Below are 22,014 nucleotides of genomic sequence, written 5' to 3' on the forward strand. Positions count from 1 at the left end.
GACCTGTAACGGAACTTTTTGAGTTTTTGTCTGGACGAAGTGCTCGCGCCTCATGAAGATGGATTACTGGGCTGAACACGCTAACAACAAGTGGCTAAATGATGGACTTTATGGAACTTTATGGAACAAATCAGTCATTTATTGTCGAACTGGGAGTGCCTTCTGATGAAGATCAACAAAGGTACGTGAATATTTATAGTGTCTGTTGACTCCAAAATGGCGGATATTTCTTTGGCTGGATTGGGCTCTGAGCACCGTTCTCAGATGATGCTTTTTCTGTAAAGGTTTTTTTGAAATCTGACACAGTGGTTGCATTAAGGAGAAGTCTATCTTTAATTCTGTGAATAACACTTGTATCTTTAATCAATGTTTATTATGAGTATTTCTGCAAAATCACCAGATGTTTTGGAATCAAAACATTACTGCATGTAACGCGCCAATGTAAACTGAGATTTTTGGATATAAATATGCACATTATCGAACAAAACATACATGTATTGTGTAACATGATGTCCTATGAGTGTCATCTGATGAAGATCATCAAAGGTTAGTGATTGATTTTATCTATATTTCTGCTTTTTGTGACTCCTATCTTTGGCTGGAAAAATGGCTGTGTTTTTTTCACTTGGCTATGACCTAACATAATCATATGTTGTGCTTTCGCTGTAAAGCATTTTCGAAATCGGAGACGATGGGTAGATTAACAAGATGTTTATCTTTAATTTGCTGTATTGGACTTGTTAATGTGTGAAAGTTACATATTTCTAAAAAATATTTTAGAATTTTGCGCGCTGCCTTTTCACCGGAATGTTGTCGAGGGGTTTTGCTAGGTTAAACCTGTTTCAAGATCAGTTACTTACCAGGCCGGCCTACCCCATAACCTGTATGTACAAAGAAGAGATCATGTCTGAAATCAGTGTGGCAGGATAGGATGATTACACAGTAGTATCATCACACTTTTACGTGAAGGTTTTCTTGGGGGGGCTGGAGAAATAATGAATAGACAATTGATTTAACTCTGATCGCTTGTATTATAATGTTTACAGTACAAACAGTGAGACAATAAATTAATCATGCTGCGAGAGGTACCGGATCTGGGCAAATGAGTGCCAGTACAAACAAAGTCAAATATGAGAGGTGCCGGCGGTGCCGGCAGATCCAGCTCAAATAAAGCACTAATTCTATGGTCTCTCCACTTCTTTTACCTTCAGGGCCGCCGAGCAGAGCGTGCCCAGTTGGCGCGGGACCTGCGCCTGATGCATGCCTACAGGGAACGCAGTAAGGCAGAAGGGATCACCCACATCCTGAGCCAGGCCATCACCATACACCACACCCTCTACGCCACGCTGGGCACCGCCGAGTACCTGGAGTACGTTCTCCGCAACCCCTTCAACACCCCACAGACTGTCACCATCTATAGCGAAGACCCCGAGCTCAGGTATGCAGGGGAAGGGATGCTGGGGGGAGTGGAGTGTGTGTGTGGGGTGTGGTGTTTGTTAGAGTTTGTGTGTGCCTGGTGTTATATTGGGGGGGGGGTTGAGAGAGAGAAATAATATTGTAAACAATTGTATTTAAGCATGCTGCAAAATACCATCAGACTTCGTTTATATTCAGTTTATATTAGTTTATATTCAGAATCAGACTTTGTTTATATTCCACAGCACGTTTAACCAGGAGAGAACAGGTGAAGTCTTACACTGGCTATCAGTTGCCCTTGAACCAGATACATAGATAATGCTGGAGAAATACAGTCTCTCTCTCCCTCCTCCCCATAACCCATTATTTCACACGCAGACACACTAACCACCACCCACACATATCCCACTACACACACCCCACACTCCCCCACCATAGTCTCCCATTATGGATTCTTCTCAGATCTGCATGGTGTTGGATGGATAAGCGTTCTTCATGTTGATAAACAGAAGAGGGAGAACTGGAGGAGAGTAGCGGTGTGATGGGGGAATGAATCATTATAGCATTAGCACCGGCCAGTAGGCTCTCCGGATCTAATTGGGGATCAGGAAACACCAGAGCTGTGCTACGGATCTGCAAGCTTTCCTATCCCTGGCCGCTTAAAGGGCTGCGTGCCAACGTTAACCACCAGATATGACACACTGCCGCTGCCGACATGTTTAACACAGAACCGGCTGCCGTCTCTCGAAGAGGCATTAGAGAGTAAACAGTGAGACATTGAGGTCTTTTCTATCAAATCATAGATGCTTACTATTATACTATTACCATTTTCACACGACTGAGCCAAACTGAGATGTGTTGGCCTGGTTACACATCTACAATAGTTGGAACGGAAAAAAATATATCTTAGCCAGCACAGGGTTGACCCTGTATTATTAACCATCTGTGTCATCTTTCTCTCTTCTCTTTCTCTCTCTTTCTCTTTGTGTGTCTCTCTCTCTCTCTCTTCTCTTTCTCTCTCTGTGTGTGTCTCTCTCCCTCTCTCTTCTCTATCTCTCTCTGTGTGTGTCTCTCGCTCTTTCTCTCTCTGTGTGTGTCTCTCGCTCTCTCTCTCCTCTTTCTCTCTCTGTGTGTGTGTGTGTGTCTTGTTCTCTCTTTCTCCACTCCTGATGCCCTTTCATTCCCTACTGAAACACGCATACACATACATTTTTTAAAATACTTTTTGAAAAGGTGTGTGTGCGTGTGAAGTTTTGTTCTCTAATTAGCTACCAGACTGGAGAATGGGAAATTGTAGTAGTAAGAGCTCATTGAAATGGTCGACTAGCTCCAGCCTTTATTTAGAAGGTGGGGTTTTGGAGAAAATTCATACATTTTTCGTCGTCTATTGAGAAATGTCCCTTCTCCATGCCTGGAGGTTGAGCCTTTGAAGTTAAAAGGAGCCCCCTTTTCCTTTATGTATTTGCACATTAAATTTGTGTACTCAAAGAAAATAACTTCTCTATACCGCCCAGTCTGTTACTTTTTTGTTCCCCAAGATCTCTCCCCGGGAATCCATTTCGTGAAGAGGTTTGAAGATTTACAATGACTTGCCTACCGTTTACCAATCAGGCCGTATGTAATTGAAAGAAGAGCAGTGTACCGATAAACGGTTGGCCTTTGGAGGTGTGACCCGACTGCTGACCAGCGAGGATGCTCCTCTCTTTTTTCTTCTTCTCATCTCTCTGTCTCTCCTTTATCTTACCTTTCCATCTCTCTCTCCCTATATTCTCCCCCCCCCCCATCCCTTTCTCTTTTAACAGTGTTCTCTCTCACTCCCCTTTGTCTGTTCAGTGTCATAACGGACTGTGACGAGTGGAGGTATTTCAAGACACTGACCAAAACCTTAACCCCCCTGGAGGAGGGCATGTTCCACCTCAAAGAGGGCACGCTTGCCCCCCAGGTGTACCTGCGGCCCAAGGAGAGTGTGCACGTCCCCCTCAAATACCAGACCTTCGTCTCAGACAACTCTGTGGTTCCCCAGGTAACCTAATGTGTCGCCATGACAACCCTGACAGTCAGACGTTAGAACACAGGCTTTAGTTCATCAGTTCGCCCAGGGATATTAGCCAGAGCCTGACTTCTATTACTAGGGTGAGAAAATGCAAATATAGGGTAAATATAATAGGATTAATGCCATGTGATTGGGTTAACGTCATTGAGCGTTTAGGTTAACAATACCAAGTTAGAGTTTCTTGTCCGCACATCTTATCGGCTGCTACGTCTTTCTCTGTCCCTACAGATTGTACACTGGTGCTTTACAGTTTTATAACCTGCTGTACATTCCCAGTTGTCTTGGTCGATTTAAAAGATGTATACATGTATTATTTATGTGATTGTTTATCTACGTCTTGCAGGGGCCGAGTCTCATACCCAGTGGCAGAAGTACTCAGGTGGCCAAGAAACATCTGTCCAATACTGTGCTGGCCAAGTCAATCAAGGTATACATGGACAACCCAACCTCTGGATAAAAACATGTCCAGGGGTTGTTTTTTTGCATTGGGATGAATGCGGTCTCTGTTTTAAAGGATTTCCAGTGTGCCGTGTGAGGGAATATTGTGTGTGCCTTAGAGTACCATATGATAATTATTTATATTCACTGTTTATTTCCTTTTGTATAGTTGAAGAATCCTATTTTGTGTCTCTGGAGGCTGGGAATATGCTAGCTAGTGTTTGTATTTGTGATACGTCACAGATGTTCGCTTCCCATGATTATAAATAAACCTCTCACAAACTAGATTATTTATAAACCTTGTCAATCTTAAGTTTGAACTTGTTTTAGAGATACATCTCCGACTTTACCTGTATTCCTGCCTTCCTCAATTAAGTTTAGTTAAGCCTGGTTTAGTGTTTACCACATGGTGTCCATCAAATGTTTATTTGGTCTCACTTTAAAGTACTGTAAGTGTCTCAAATACCTATATGTTTACATGGTACTGTAGTTCCATAGACACTTGCATTGTTATAACAGTTTGGGACAAGTAGGTTTTGCTGCACTTGATTGCCTGACGCATTGGAATAAATGGAATAGTGCAAACCCTGTCATTGGGCACTCCATGCACACTCAACCAAATGCTCAACGTTTTTGGATAAGAACTAAGGTAACACTACCTAAAGCCTGCAGGTATATAATGCTTTATAACTTGTGCCAACAACCCTCTTTTGACCTACACTATCAATTCTGGAATCGGCTGGACTTATGCCCAATAGTACCTGCTAAACACGTTATGATAACATATGCCAACCCAATCTATCATCACATTCAGTATATTGTTAAAGCGAGACTCTCAAACACAGTCAAGCCTGACTTTAAACACCATTGTGTGCCCCCGATTACCTACAGGCCCAAGTTTCTGTCCCCCTTTGATGATGCGTCTGAAAGTGCTGTGGGTTGTGTTAGTGTTGGCCTGCTGACAGCTGTTGGGGTTGTGTGTCAGTTTCACTGGGACAGTGGGTTAAATGGAAACTGACCTCTGACAGACAGAAATCCTTCTCACAGCAGCAGTACTGTGTGTGTGCATGCATGTGTGATAACGCAAATGAGAGGTCCTGTCTTTGCATTCTATAACAATGTGTATCAATACCAGACTTGGGTTCAAATAGTATATGTTTTAAGTTTATTGTAACTGTATCAAGACTGCTATACATAAAGCATCCTCCTCTACCTTAAATTGTTACCTTGAGTTGTCTATGTGGGCCAGTAGTGACAGCATCCACGATAATCCGTTGTTTACTATCGCTACAGGCAACAGTAAGCATTATTATTTTTCAATATGAAATCTCCACTTTCCTTTGTCGTCCACCCTTCCCTCTCCCCAACCCTACTCGCAGGTGACATTCAGGGCAGAGGATGGTAAGCCGCTGGCCATCTGCCAGGTGAGCGTGGAGCCCACCCCTCACGTCATTGACCAGACATTCCGCTTCTACCAGCCAGAGTTGTCCTTTCTGAAGAAGGCCCTGCGCCTTCCCTCCTGGGAGAGAATGCCAGGTGCCCACTATTAGCCCCATTAGCCTAGCTACACACACACACACACAAACACACACAAATAGACAGACATGCTAACACACACACAATGCAATTGCAGACACTCACACATACTGTACATACACACACACACACACAAACACAGAGAAAGATGCAGTCACAGACATACACACAAACACACACAAACGCACACACACACACTCGTCACCAGTTGTCCACTAAATGCTCAGTTTGTTCTCTCTCCCTCTCTTTTATCCCCCTCTATCTCTCTCCCTCTACAATGTTCTCTCTCTCTCTGTCTGGCGTGTTGGCCCGGCCGGGGCCACCAGTTGGAGACACAGATGCTGGGTCTCAGATCTCAGTGCGCTGCAGTGACCCCAACGTCATCTGTGAAACAAAGATGTTGGTAAGAGAATGAATGGAATAATTTGCTCTGATAATCGGGCCAGCACTGAAACTGGGGTGTGTGAGTTAATTACGGCGGCAGCTCTCACTCCATTTCCCGGGGGCAACCTCAGGGGGTTCACATTTCTATCTATCCCAGCACTAATCATCTGTTCACCGAGCCCTTGATTAGTTTAATCTAAATTGTTAGTGCTGGGATGAAACGGAAAGGTGTTCCCCGAGGAATGGATACTAAATTATGGAACTGATTTGCTAAGGAAAACTAAAATGTGCAAGGTTTCAGAATTCAAAAAGAGGCTAACTGCTGTGTTTCGAAGACATTTGTAATTGCATAACATGGGTATCGGCCACTGAAAACATTCCACGAAAGAGTGGATTTCCACTAAATGCTTCAATAAACCTCAATGTGATTTCTCTTTGACAGGCACAAGGGGAGCCTCAAGATGTGTATTTAAAAGTGCCGGGCAGTCCGAGCCCTCAAATCCGAAAGTTCTTCGTCACAGTGTTCACGTATGTATCCTACATAAGCACACACACACACGACACATGCACACATAGATGCACTACATGTCGACACCTGCTCGTTGAACATCTCATTACAAAAATTATGGGCATTAGTATGGAGTTGGTCCCCCCTTTGCTGCTATAACAGCCTCCGTTCTTCTGGGAAGGCTTTCCACTAGATGTCGGAACATTGCTGCGGAGACTTGTTTCCATTCAGCCACGAGCATTAGTGAGGTCGGGCACTGATGTTGGACGATTAGGCCTGGCTTGCAGTTGGCGTTCCAATTCATCCCAATGTGTTCGATGCGGTTGAGGTCAGGGCTCTGTGCAGGTCAGTCAAGTTCTTCCACACCGGTCTCAACAAACCATTTCTGTATGGACCTCGCTTTGTGCACAGGGGCATTGTCATGCTGAAACAAGAAAGGGCCTTCCCCAAACTGTTTCCACAAACGTAGAAGCACAGAATTGTCTAGAATGTCATTGTATGCTGAAGATGGCCCTTCAATGGAACTAAGGGGCCTAGCCCGAACCATGAAAAACAGTCCACGACCATTATTCCTCCCCCACCATACACTATATATACAAAAGCATGTGGACACCCCTTCAAATGAGTGGATTTGTCTATTTCAGAACAGATCTCACATCTCATAACAGATTTGTAATGTTGTTCTTCTTGGTAATGTTGGGTTTTTGAGCTAGTGCCCAATAGATTCTCATTCACTCCTTGAAGGAGAGCGTTCTTTGTCCCAGAATCGCCCAGAATGCACCGCGCGGCCCATTGACGTAGGATGGGCAACATTTATTTCCTTTTATCCTGACTTGTCCTTTAGTAGTAGTTTCTTTGCAGCTAATTCGACCATGAATGCCCGATTCACGCAGTCTGCTCTGAACAGTTGATGTTGAGATGTGTCTGTTACTTGAACTCTGTGCAGCATTTATTTGGGCTTCGATCTGTGTTGCAGTTAACTCTAATGAACTTATCCTCATGAGAGCCAGTTTCATCATAGCACTTAGTGGTTATTGTGTTTGCACTTGAAGAAACTTTCAAAGTCCTTGAAATGTTCCGTATTGACTGACCTTCATGTCTTAAAGTAATGATGGACTGTCGTTTCTCTTTGCTTATTTGAGTTGTATAATATGGACTTGGTCTGTTACCAAATAGGGTTATCTTCTTTATACCACCCATAACTTGTCATAACACAACTGATTGGCTCAAACGCATTAAGAAGGAAAGAAATTCCACAAATTAACACAAATTAACTTTTAACAAGGCACACCTGTTAACTGAAATGCATTCCACCTCATGAGCTGGTTAAGAGAATGCCAAGAGTGTGCAAATTTGTCATCAAGGCAAAGTTTAAATACTCACTTTTTTGGTTACTACATGATTCCATGTGTTATTTCATAGTTTTGATGTCTTCACTATTATTATTCAATGTAGAAAATAGTAAAAATAAAGAAAAGCCCTGGACTGGGTAGGTATGTCCTAACTTTTGACTGGTACTGTATCTGTCATTCTCATTGAAAGCAAGTCTAAGGAGCTGTATATATGTTCTATGTGCACTATTTCTATGCTTCCCATGAAGTTTCATTTTTGCGTCTCTTAATTTCATTTTTTTTACACCAGCTTCAAACAGCTGAAAATAAAATATTTTTGGTTATAGAAAATATATTTAACAGCGGTTTAGATGGTACAATGATTCTTTACTCTATACTTCCTTGTTTTGTCAAATAAACTGAAATGAGGCAAACCATTTAGAATTTTTCAACCAGGAAATGGTAGAGTGATTTCTACATTTCTACACTGGCATGCGAGACAGCAAACTACCGGTAGCTAGTTACTGTAGCTGGCTAATTAAGTTGATCATGCTTTGTGACACACCCAGTTTTATTTTGTTTTGGTCCACACAACATGTCGCCACTAGTAAGCATCTGATGAACAGCAGTGTTGCTGACAGCCATAGAGCTGGGCTTTTTTTGTCCTACCAGGTCTGTGAGAAAGTTCTAGCTTGTGCATCCCTGTATCCTTCGACTGTTGTCCGTTTACATTGTGCATTGACTTGAAACCCCCCCCCCCCCCCCCCCCAGCCACATAACAAGCAATGTAAAAGCTGGCAATGCAATCCGAGCACTGGGCACCAGGCTGCTGCTGGCAGAGTAGTACTGAACAGCTTATTTTGAACAATATATTTTTGAAACAGTAAAATGTACACACATTTACCACACATTTACCACACTTTTATGAGCATTTTAAGCATAATCCATATAAATTGTGCACAAAAGAATTGGATCCATATAAATTGTACAAATAATACTATTGTACTATTTGTTTTATACATTTTTGGACCAATCGCGTCGCCGCCCCTAATGCCCTAATAAACGGTTCGCTACTAACACACACACACACACACACCCCATCCTACCCTTCCCAGTGTGGATGAAACTGATGGCCATTGGTTCCGGCGATGATCCTCTGATTAGATTGCTCATGCGTGGCCTTAATCTCATTGATTTAATCAGTATGTCGGATTCACCGGGCTGATTGCTTCACATGGCAGAATCCATTTTCCTCATCAATCTCCGAACAGGCTGACTTCTGTCTTCTCCCCGGCCTGTAATCTCAGGGGAGGGATGATTAGGCTTAAGGGGCATCCTTTGACCTCCATAGCCACAGCTCATTCTAGAATCACCATTATTAGAGTCAACTGGAACTCGACGCAATGAAAATGATTCCTATGATATCTCCTAGCCCGGGGCTGCGTCACAAATCACACCCCGTTCCTTATATAGTTCACCACTTTTCGACCAAGGCCCATAGAGCTCTGGTTAAAAGTAGTGCACTTTATAGGGAATAGGGTGCCATTTGGGATGTAACCCCCGCTATCAGACGAGGTGCTCAAAAATGAATAAAATGTTGATGTCTCTTATCGCCACAGAGATAAATCACCTCCTCATTAGTTCCGCCCCTCCTTCTCTCATTATAAGTTGATTCGCTCTGAGACCTAATTGTTTTCTCGTCTGATGTCTCCATAGTGATAAGTGGCTGGCGGTGCCCGCCCAAGTCTGGCAAGTATATGTGCACTTCCTGCAACGGGTGGATATCAGCTGTGTGACTGGCCAGCGGACCTGTCAATCACTGCTGATACGGGGCACCCAAGCCACCCGGAAGGTCCGGTGTTACACCTCGCACCCACAGGAGCTCAAGGTACAACTGGCTGTCCTGTGTCTCTCTGCCACCCTGGTTGATAAAAGTTAGGCTGTGTGTCCAAAATTGCACCCTATTCACTCCATAGTGCCCTACTTTTGACTAGAACCCTATGGGCTGTTGTCAGAATGGAATACAGTCATGCTCACTGTAGAGAACGATATGTATGTTTTATATGTTTTCACCAAAGATAAATATTTAATGAATAACTGATTTAGAGGCTGGCTCTAGTCTATATTTCAAAGACTATATTTCAATGGATTATTTTGTTGCTCTTAGCAGGTAATCTGACTGTAGTATGTATTGTTACATGAGAGAGAGTCCTACAAAGGCTGTTGAACCCATCGAGCAGGTTCTGTGTTTTGAGCGGGTTGAATGGGAGCAATGTTCCTCTCTCTCCCCATCTCACCCCCCCCCCCCTTTTCCCTCCTTCTCTCTCCCTCCCAGGTGGACCCAGCGGAGGTGTTTGTCCTCCTCCCGGGTGTGGTACAGGACCTGCAGCTGTGTGTGTGTCCGTTGCGGGCGGGCAGCCGCTTCTGCTACCTCACCGTGGTGGACGTGGAGCAACACACGCTGGTGGCCTGCTGGCTCCTCAGCCTCACCTGTCGCCTGCCCATCGTCTCCAAGGTGAAACCACCCACTGAAGCTCTGTCTTTCTCTGCCTCTCTCTCTCTCTCTCGCTCTCTCTCTGCCTGTCTCTCACTCTCTCTCAGTATCTATCCATCTCTCTATATTTTTCTCTCTCTCTCTTGCTCTCTTTGTCTTTGGCTCTTTCTCCCATACACAGTCTTTCATTCTGTCTTTCTCACATAGACACTTATTCACACTCACACACACCGACATATGGACCTATTACACACACACACTCACTCAGACGCTTGCACTGCGGCTCAAAGCAGGATAATGTGTCCCCAAAAAATGCTCAATAGAGGACACCTGCAGTTTAAGGAGAGCGAGATAAAGAGAGGGAGGGAGAGAGAGGAAGAGGGAGCGAGAGGGATTCCTGGCAACGGAGATGTCTGGGTGAAGACATGGACTGCGTCCCAAATGGCAACCCTATATTCTACTACATAGTGCACTACTTTTAACCAGAGCACCATGGGTCCTGGCCAAAAGTAGTGCACACCTGGCCGAAAGTAGTGCACTATATAGGGAATACGGTGCCATTTGGAATTTGTGCCATGCTCTTTAAAGGTGTCTCCTGTAGTTTGGCTGTAATAACCTTAGCATACAGTATCTCCTAGATGGGTAGTGAAACTGTCTGAACGATTGAATGGCGCAGTGCAGTCTCACAAAGACGTGTGCAATGCAGTGGAACCCTTATTCCCCTTATGATGTCACGATGACAAGAAACACACCCAAAATAACATTATTTGGTTTCTCTCCACTGTTATGATCCTCTGCTAAATTATGAATGAAGAGACTGTTTATGTGAAATCTTTGTGGAGCTCACAATAACAGTATCATATGTTTTTGGTGCGTCTGTGAGATTGTACGAATTTATATGCACATAATGTTATGTGACTTTGATCCTCAATGGTTCTGACAGTGTTTTATCTCTCTGTATTGTCAATCTGGGCACCTTCTTCTAAACATTGATATAATCACCTAAGTGATTTTAGATTCACAATCTGATAGTGTGCCCCGTCTCCTTTATCTCTCAGGGGCGAAAGATGAACAGATAAGGTTTCATATTCATTAGTGCACGCGTAGAAAAAAGGTTTAGCAACGGAAAAGGAAAACGAGCGTTTCTTATTGGTTATGTTCAGGTAGTAGTCCATCCCTGTTTCAGTCCATTTTGTTCAGTTCGGTGCCTAATGAATAAGACTCTGTTTCATCCATACCAGCTATTTGCTTCAAATGTCATGTGTCTTTCTGTTGCATTCTACACTGATATTAATTATTTTGCACCATTTGGATTTGTCTCTTGTCTCGTATTTCATTTTTTTTCTTCTTTACAGACAGATCTAAAGTCATTTTACCCCCGTTTTTTTCCCCCTAATGGTTGAGTTTAGGATCTGATCAAAACTAAACTGATCCTAGACCTGTTTCTCAGGGCTTGTTTCTACTAGGAGTGTTGTGTGTTTCTATCATTTAGTTTCTCCCACAGACTTGATCTAAGGTCTGTTTTTTATTCCCCCTTAATGGTTAAGGATACAATTCTGAGGAGGCTTAACTGATCTTAACTGATATCTCTCTTCTGGCAGGCTTTTGAAATGTGTGCACCTGTGGGAGGGGGTCGGGGGAGCACACGGAAGATCACTTACACCAACCCCTACCCCACCAGCCGTGTCCTCTTGCTACGGTCAGACCACCCTGACCTGCTCCAGTTTAAAGAGGACAGTTTTGAGGTGAGCACCACTACAAAGCACAACACTGCCCTCTGGTCATGTCTCTGTTCAAACTGACATTTAATGAGGAACGGAGGGAGGGAGAGCAACAGGGAGAGAGAGGAAAAGAGAGTGAGAGAGAATGGGATGGAGAGGGGGGGGAGACCATCCTTTTCTATTTTCAAACATGAATCGGGTGTTGTATTGTACCTGGACCGTATTCATTACTGACACTGGAAAGAACTTCTGCCTCTCTGTAGTTATTGGCTCTGGAACAGACCAGTGACACTAACAAGTCGTTAGTTTATGTGTTTACGGACATATTTCATCTCTCCATATCCCAATCTGTTGTCCCCACTTTCTTCAAGATGTCCACTATTGTTCCTGTACCCAAGAAAGCGAAAGTAACTGAACTAAATGATTATCGCCTCTTAGCACTCACTTCTGTCATTATGAAGTGCTACAATTCGCCCCAACAGATCCACGGACGACGCAATCCCCATTGTTCTTTACACTGCCCTATCCCACCTGGAAAAGAGAAATATGTACAGTATGTAAGAATGCTGTTCATCAACTACAGCTCACCCTGCAAGCTCATCACTAAGCTCAGGGCCCTGGGTCTGAACCCCTCCCTGTGCAACTGGGTCCTGGACTTCCTGACGTGCCGACCCCAAGTGGTGAAGGTAGGCAACAACACCTCCGCCACTGATCCTCAACACGGGGGCCACTGAAGGGTGCGTACTCAGCCCCCTCCTGTACTCCCTGTTCACCAATGACTGCATGGCCATCTCCAACTCATGAACTTGGACAGATGGACCATTAAGGCACCTCCTGTCGGGCTGTATCACCGCCTGGTACACAATTGCACCGTCCGGAACCGCAGGGCTCTCCAGAGGGTGGTGCGGTCAATGCATCACTGGGGAACACTGCCTTCCCTCCAGGACATCTACAGCAACCGGTGTCACAGGAAAGACAAGAAGTTCAGGAAGGCCAAGAAGTTCATCAAGGACCTCCGCCATCAGAGCCACGGCCTGTTCGCCCCACTACCATCGAGAAGGCATTACAGGTGCATCAAAACCGGGATCGAGAGAGTGACACAGCTCTTTCCTCCACGTTATCAGACTGTTAAACAGGCACCATTCTAGCCAGCTACCACCCAGTACTCTACCCTGCACCTTAGAGACTGCTGCCCTATGTACAGAGTCACTTTAATAATATTTACATACAAAACAGACTATTATATTTATATGCACTGAATTTACAAAACATGAGGAACACCTTCCTAATATTGAGTTGGACTGCTTTTTATCAGAATAGTCTCAATTCATTGGGGCATGGACTCGACAAGGTGTTGAAAGTGTTCCACTGGGAGGCTGTCCCATGTGACTACAATGCTTCCCACAGTTGTCAAGTTGGCTGCTTGTCCTTGGGGTGGTGGAACATTCTTGATACACACGAGAAACTGTTGAGCATAAAAAATCCAGCAGCGTTGCAGTTCTTGACACACTGAAACCGATGTGCCTGGCACCTACAGGACTACCATGCCCCAATTAAAGGCACTTAAATCTTTTGTCTTGCCCATTCACCCTTTGAATGGCATACATACACAATCCATGTCTAAATTGTCTATTTTTTTTTACCAGTTTTCTCCCCTAGAATGATTGGAGTGGATTTAACGTGACATCAATAAGGGATCCTAGCTTTCACCTGGTCAGTCTATGTCATGGAAAGAGCAGGTGTTCTTAATGTTTTGTTTACTCAGTGTACATGATATATATACTGAAAAAATATATAAACGCAACATGTAACAATTTCAATGATTTTACTTAGTTACAGTTCATATAAGGCAATCGGTCAATTAAAAAAAAATCTATGGATTTCACGACTGGGCAGGGTCGCAGCCATGGGTGGGCCTGGCTCCCAAGTGGGTGGACCTTTGTCCTCCCGGGCCCACCCATGGCTGCGACCCTGCCCAGTCATGTGAAATCCATAGATTTCTTTTTAATTGACCGATGGGTAGCCAAGCGCAGCCAATCAGAATGAGGTTTTCCCCACAAAGGGCTTTATTACAGACAGAAATACTCCTCAGTTTCAGCAGCTGTCCAGGTGGCTGGTCTGTCGATCCCGCAGGTAAAGAAAAAAGATGTAGAGGTCCTGGGCTGATGTGGTTACACCTGGTCTGCGGTTGTGAGGCCGGTTGCCAAATTCTCTAAAATGGCATTGAGGCAGCTAATGGTAGAGAAATGAACATTCAATTCTCTGGCAACAGCGCTGGTGGACATTCCTGCATTCAGCTTGCCAATTGCACGCTCCCTCAAAGCTTGAGACATCTGTGGCATTGTGTTGTATGACAACTGCACATTTTAGTGGCCTTTTATTGTCCCCAGCACAAGGTGCACCTGTGTACTGATCTTGCCGTTCAATCAGCTTTTTGATATTCAACACCTGTCAGGTGGATGGAATATGGCCATTACGTGCAAACGAGAAATGCTCACAAACTGGGATGTAAAGAAATTCATGCACAAAATTGTAGAGAAATACATTTTTGTGCGTATGAAACATTTCTGGGATGTTTTATTTCTTCTCATCAAACATGGGACCAACACTTTACATGTTGCATTTATATTTTTGTTCAGTGTATATATTTATATATATATATATATATATATATATATATATATATATATATTCTGGTCTCTGATGTTACTCGTCCTGATATTTCTTAATTTCTTTATTTTTATGGATTATGTGTATTGTTATTTTGTTATTGCTAGGTATTACTGTACTGTTGGAGAGAGAAACACAAGCATTTCGCTGCACCTGCGATAACGTTTACGTAATATGAATAGCACGTCCAATATAGCTGTTTATTTTTTTCCATGTTCCGTCATTAGCCCCAGTGTCTCATAGGAGATTCATTGACTTCATAAGCATCTCGACATAAACAAGTCGTCTCAACATCATTGGCTTTCGTTCGCTGTCATTTGCAAGACGGTCTCCTAGAGCAAGCAGCGGTGTAAATGGAAAATGAACTCCTCTGTTTATGTGTCTACGACTTGCATACAGATATGATGCTTAACCAAATAGAGAGAGACAGAGGGAGAGAGAGGGGCAAGGAAAATAACCAACTGTGTTTTCCATTTAGTCAACATAGCTTCAGGCTCAATGCTCTCTAAACAATTTATGGGGTTTATATCTTAACTTTGAATAGAGTAATTTTCCCTATGCCAAAAACTAACTACGCTGCCATAATAAAAACATTTGGGAAGCAAAAAAAGCAGAGCAAGGATCGATATTATAGTTTTCCAGAAATTTACCGGATAAATCTCACACATTGAACCATATATTTTAGCTGGCCATTACGTGGAATGCAACCATTGGAAATTAGTTTTTCCTAAAATGTCCAAATAAGACCTTATGAACAGAGTGGCGAGCCGCAAACAAACGATAACCATATGAATTCCGCTAATAATCAAAGCACAACACAACACACTGGCTGTAGTTAATTTGGAGGAAGAAAACAACAATGCAAGAGCATGTAGTTTCACGAGCTTTCAATTTATGGTGGGAACACCAGGTGTTGTAGAAAACAATTTCCCTTTTTTACAAAATGACTCTAATTCTGGTTGACTTTTCTCTAATGAGCCAATTATAGTGGCAAACCGTTTTGTTGATTTGAGGTTTTACACAAATCTATTGTTGTCGTATCGCCACACATCCCTAGACGTTATGTGTTGTAATCACAGTCAAGTGGCGTAAATATAGGCAGAAGATTATAAACAATGTACTCTAGTGAAATACACCTAAAAAGCAATGTTCAAAAAACGCATCACACATGCTTCTTTTAAATGTCATTTAGAATATAAGGGTTGCAGTGCATTCAGAAAGTTTTCATACCCCTTGACTTATTGGACATTTTGTTGTGTAACAGCCTGAATTCAAAAAAAAAAAAAAATTAAATAAGAACTTCACCCATCTACACACCATAACCCATAATGACAAAGTGAAAACATGCTTTTCAGAAATTTCCTAGTCCTTGCCGATGACAAGCATAACCATAACATGATGCAGCCACCACCATGCTTGAAAATATATTGTGTTGGATTTGCCCCAAACATAATGCTTTGTATTCAGGACAAAAATATAATTTGTTTCCCACATTTCTAGCAGTTTTACTTTAGTGCCTTATTGCATATTTTGGTGCATGTTTTGGAATATTTTTTATCCTGTACAGGCTTCTTTCTTTTCACCCTGTCAGTTAAGTTAGTTTTGTGGAGTAACTACAATGTTGTTGATCCATCCTCAGTGTTCTCCTATCACAACCATTAAACTATAACGGTTTTAAAGTCACTATTGACCTCATGGTGAAATCCCTGATCATTTTACTTCCTCTCTGGAAACTAGTTAGGAAGGATGCCTGTATCTTTGTGGTGACTGGGTGTTTTCATACACCATCCAACGTGTAATTAATAACTTCACCATACTCGAAGTAGCTTCAATGTCTGCCTTTTTTTTTAAAGATGCCCTTCTATGTGATGCATTGGAAAACCTCCCTGGTTTCTGTGGTTGAGACTGAGACTATGTTTAAAATTCACTGCTTGACTGAGGGGCCTTACAATTATCTGTATGTGTGGGGTACAGAAATTAGCTAGTCATTGAAAAACAATGTTAAACACTATTATTGCATACAGAGTCCATGCAACTTATTATGTGACTTGTTAAGCACATTTTTAATCCTGAACTTATTTAGGCTCGCCATAACAAAGGGGTTGAATACTTGACAAGACATTTCAGCTTTCCAATTTTACTTTGACATTATTGGGTATTGTGTGTAGGCCAGTGATACAAAGTCTCAATTTAATCCATTTTAGATTCAGGCTGTAAGAAAACAACATTTGGAAATAGTTAAGGGGTGTGAATACTTTCTGAAGACACAGTATAAAAGAAGAGATATGTCCAGGGTCGGGTTCAGTAATTGAATGTGTCTTGTTTGTCTATCTTTATAATGTATTTGTCTTCCAAGTTTATACATGTTTACAACAAGAAAAGGGAAGATATCAGTATTGGGGAATAATAACATATTGTACGGAATACATTTGTACTGTAGTGAAGCCGTCTCTAGAGTAATGCAAGGTCTCTTTCATGATCATGTGAAACGTCACTTGCTATGGAAATGCTGGGATGTGTTTTTCGATGACGTTAAAGATAATTATGACGCAACTATGACGGTGATACAATATGGATTACAATTATCATCATGAATATTAAGTTTATACGCACTAAATGTTATACACATAGACACTCAACCATGCAAATTGGCAGAGTTATTATTTGCTTGGACATCACACATTATAGTCTTACTCTTATACAGACATTGTACACACTCTCACCAAATCACATCCAATATCGTACACATCAACCTACTCAGATTTACTACACACATAATATCTTGTCTCAATTTTCTAACATCTGTGGCATTGGCTCACAGGCAAACAGGCAAGGGAATAAAACAAATATTGCAATAACCTATTTCTACCTATTCTACCTATTCTACCTATCCACCTATAACCTATAACCTATAACCTATTTCTTGAATTCTAAATAACAGACAATGTCTGTATAAGAGTAAGACTATAATGTGTGATGTCCAAGCAAAAGCTCAAATTTTGACTGTCATATTACCTCTGATGGCAGTAACTTCACAAACACTAATTATGGTCAATTTAGACTGAGAATAGTATCTAGTTATGGTAAGGGGTGAAATAAGTATAGCCAGTTATAATTGTAACGGTTTAGCAGATTGTAAAAAAAGATCCGTCTTTACGTGGCTAAAAGAAAAGGAATATAGCATATACTGTTTACAGGAAACTCACTCAATACATCCTTAGATGAAGTTGTGTGGAAAAAGGAATGGGGTGGTGGAATCATTTTCTGTCATGGACAAAGTAACTCAAAAGGTGTGATGATATTAATTAACAACAATTTCGATCTGAATGTGCAAATAGTCAGGAATGATTCACAAGGAAGGTGGATCCTTTTGAATATGCAAGTGGACAAAAAAGAGATTTGGCTCATTAATCTATATGGTCCAAATCAGGATGATCCATACTTCTTTGAAAACATTTATACCAATTTATTGAACTTACAGGCAAACAGTCATTATGGTAGAAGACTATAACACAGTGTTAAGTATCTTAACTCTACAAACTAGCATCACCGTGCCCTTAAGGAAATCACAATTATTATGGACACATTATAAATAGTGGATATTTGGAGACTAAAAAAACCCAACCTAGTGAGATATACGTGGAGGAGACTTAATCAAGCTAGTCATCTTGACTACTTTCTTGTCTCTTTCTCTCTTGCATCAAAGGTTAAAAAAGTTTTAATAGGAGTCAGAATGCGATCGGCTCATCATCTAATTTGCATTCACATAACTATTTCCACGAGGACGGAGATATTGGAAGTTTAATCAAAGTTTACTGGAGGTCAACTTAGTTAAAAATAAGACAAAATAATTTATAACTCAATTTTTCCAGGATAATATAGGTGCAGCAAATCCCCTTATTGTTTGGGATACCTAAATGTATCTTCAGAGGTCATTCAATTCAATATTCATCAATAATAAAAATAATAAAAAAGCAGTTTCTGGCTAAAGAGACAAGACTAACAAGGGAAATCCGTGAACTAATAGTACAGGTAGTTAGCAATAAAAACGATACTACAGAGATACAAAATACAGTGCCTTGCGAAAGTATTCGGCCCCCTTGAACTTTGCGACCTTTTGCCACATTTCAGGCTTCAAACATAAAGATATCAAACTGTATTTTTTTGTGAAGAATCAACAACAAGTGGGACACAATCATGAAGTGGAACGACATTTATTGGATATTTCAAACTTTTTTAACAAATCAAAAACTGAAAAATTGGGCGTGCAAAATTATTCAGCCCCTTTACTTTCAGTGCAGCAAACTCTCTCCAGAAGTTCAGTGAGGATCTCTGAATGATCCAATGTTGACCTAAATGACTAATGATGATAAATACAATCCACCTGTGTGTAATCAAGTCTCCGTATAAATGCACCTGCACTGTGATAGTCTCAGAGGTCCGTTAAAAGCGCAGAGAGCATCATGAAGAACAAGGAACACACCAGGAAGGTCCGAGATACTGTTGTGAAGAAGTTTAAAGTCGGATTTGGATACAAAAAGATTTCCCAAGCTTTAAACATCCCAAGGAGCACTGTGCAAGCGATAATATTGAAATGGAAGGAGTATCAGACCACTGCAAATCTACCAAGACCTGGCCGTCCCTCTAAACTTTCAGCTCATACAAGGAGAAGACTGATCAGAGATGCAGCCAAGAGGCCCATGATCACTCTGGATGAACTGCAGAGATCTACAGCTGAGGTGGGAGACTCTGTCCATAGGACAACAATCAGTCGTATATTGCACAAATCTGGCCTTTATGGAAGAGTGGCAAGAAGAAAGCCATTTCTTAAAGATATCCATAAAAAGTGTTGTTTAAAGTTTGCCACAAGCCACCTGGGAGACACACCAAACATGTGGAAGAAGGTGCTCTGGTCAGATGAAACCAAAATTGAACTTTTTGGCAACAATGCAAAACGTTATGTTTGGCGTAAAAGCAACACAGCTGAACACACCATCCCCACTGTCAAACATGGTGGTGGCAGCATCATGGTTTGGGCCTGCTTTTCTTCAGCAGGGACAGGGAAGATGGTTAAAACCTGTTAAGGATATGGCAGACATATGCCCCCTTTGGAGAGATTGGGTACCCCTAGTAAACTGAAAAGAAAATCTGTCAAAAATTGCTAATATATGCAAATAAATTATTTTTGGATAGAAAACACTCTAAAGATTCTAAAACCGTTGGAATTATGTCTGTAAGTATAGCAGAACTCACAGGGCAGGCATTCTTCCAAACTAGTTTTTGTGGCCATGAAAGTTGGAGCAACTTTGACGTCATGGCCCCCACCCTTCCCAACCAGTTATGATTCTGGGGAGACTTTCTATCTCTTCCGCTAGATGTCCTCTTTCAGTAGAGCTTTGAATCGTTCAAATCCCGCGAGAAAATAGGCTGTGCGTAGGGGCGCGAATTGGTCCCAGCCATTCCTTTGTTCCAGCACTCAAGAGAAGGGCAGACGATGGCCGATTGAATTGAAGTTTGTTTTGCGTGTCTAAAACATCATAAAGCTTGCTTCTGCACTTAGTTTGACCTGTTTAGTCGACATATAATATGTAATTTTGAAGTTTTGATGCGCAACTTTTCCGGACCAGAGGACGTTTTGGGTGCATTTCAGCTGATGTTATTAGCAGTAGCTAATACAAAGACGCAAGACTTGAAACCAAACGATGTATTGGGTAAGTATGAAGCCTTCCAGAACATTCTGAACGAAGACCATCGAAGGTAAGGGAATATTTATGCTTAAATCTGTGTTTCTGTTGACTCCAACATTACGTAGAAATGTAGCTTGGAACTGAGCGCCGTCTCAGCATATTGAATAGTGTGCGATTTCTGTAACGTTAAAAATAAATCTAACAAAGCGGTTGCATAAAGAAGCAGTGTATCTTTCTAACTATATGTAGAACATGTATATTTAGTCAAAGTTTATGATGTCTATTTACGTTATCTTGCCACGCTACATAGATTTCCTGCGGGCATTTTTGAGTAATTTCTGAACGTGAACTCACTGTAAATGGACATTTATGGATATAAATGGCATATTATTGAGAAAAAAAAAATATGTACTGTGTAACATGTCATATTACTGTCATCTGATGAAGATTTTCAAAAGGTTAGTGAGCGATTTATTTTTTAATCCTGCGTTTGTTGATTGCATGTTTTGGCTATTCAAATGAGCTGTGTCTGGTGGTGGTTTTACATATATATGTGCTATGTTTTCGCTGTAAAACATTTTAGAAATCTGACTTGCTGGCTAGATGAACAAGGTGTTTATCTTTCATTTGAGCTATTGGACTTGTTAATGTGTGGAGGTTAAATATTTTTAAGAATATTTTTGCGTTCCATGCGCCGCCGTTTCAGCTGAACGTGGAGAGTAGGTTCCCAGCTGGGAACCAATATCGTAGACAGGTTAAAATTGATGGGAAGATGGATGGAGCCAAATACAGGACCATTCTGGAAGAAAACCTGATGGAGTCTGCAAAAGACCTGAGACTGCGACGGAGATTTGTCTTCCAACAAGACAATGATCCAAAACATAAAGCAAAATCTACAATGGAATGGTTCAAAAATAAACATATCCAGGTGTTAGAATGGCCAAGTCAAAGTCCAGACCTGAATCCAATCGAGAATCTGTGGAAAGAACTGAAAACTGCTGTTCACAAATGCTCTCCATCCAACCTCACTGAGCTCGAGCTGTTTTGCAAGGAGGAATGGGAAAACATTTCAGTCTCTCGATGTGCAAAACTGATAGAGACATACCCCAAGCGACTTACAGCTGTAATCGCAGCAAAAGGTGGCGCTACAAAGTATTAACTTAAGGGGGCTGAATAATTTTGCACGCCCAATTTTCAGTTTTTGATTTGTTAAAAAAGTTTGAAATATCCAATAAATGTCGTTCCACTTCATGATTGTGTCCCACTTGTTGTTGATTCTTCACAAAAAAATACAGTTTTATATCTTTATGTTTGAAGCCTGAAATGTGGCAAAAGGTCGCAAAGTTCAAAGGGGCCGAATACTTTCGCAAGGCACTGTAAGTTGGAAGAAAACCAAAAGAACTTGAGGATTTTATTGAAGAACGATCTAAAGTAATTTATTACAAAAATAAAGCAAACTGGATGGAATATGGAGAAAAAAATAATAATTTGCAGAAACTCGTTACTGAAGACGGAGTCCTCTATGATTCTCTGAATTGTATTTTAAAATAGGAACCTAAATATTTTAGGCAGATATTCTCTTTTTCGTCTCATCCTCTCCCACTGAATGAAGATTACGGTAAGGAATTCTTTCCAAATAATATAAAAAATGGAAAATTAACAAATTTACAGAAAGATCAGTGCAAACTTTTTGAGGCTATTAAATCCTTTGTCTGTAAAAAAAAAACCCAGGGGTTGATGACATACCGGTAGAGGCATATCAAGGCTTTTTTGATC

At 41.6% G+C, this 22,014-nt stretch overlaps 1 protein-coding gene across 2 annotated transcripts in view; it reads left to right on the plus strand.

The window, feature by feature from the left end:
* nphp4 (nephronophthisis 4) overlaps positions 1-22,014 on the plus strand; it is a 193,594-nt gene that overhangs the window by 166,676 nt on the left and 4,904 nt on the right. For both annotated transcript variants that reach the window (XM_036947178.2, XM_036947179.2), the window contains exons 20-28: positions 1,212-1,438; positions 3,250-3,439; positions 3,813-3,896; positions 5,287-5,443; positions 5,770-5,846; positions 6,270-6,355; positions 9,383-9,554; positions 10,002-10,181; positions 11,762-11,905. In XM_036947178.2, coding sequence (XP_036803073.1) covers positions 1,212-1,438; positions 3,250-3,439; positions 3,813-3,896; positions 5,287-5,443; positions 5,770-5,846; positions 6,270-6,355; positions 9,383-9,554; positions 10,002-10,181; positions 11,762-11,905 — 1,317 coding nt within the window. The remainder of the gene's footprint in view (positions 1-1,211; positions 1,439-3,249; positions 3,440-3,812; positions 3,897-5,286; positions 5,444-5,769; positions 5,847-6,269; positions 6,356-9,382; positions 9,555-10,001; positions 10,182-11,761; positions 11,906-22,014) is intronic.

Source organism: Oncorhynchus mykiss, chromosome 16, assembly GCF_057628025.1.
Source record: "Oncorhynchus mykiss isolate SJ-2025 chromosome 16, ASM5762802v1, whole genome shotgun sequence".
Lineage (NCBI taxonomy): Eukaryota > Metazoa > Chordata > Actinopteri > Salmoniformes > Salmonidae > Oncorhynchus > Oncorhynchus mykiss.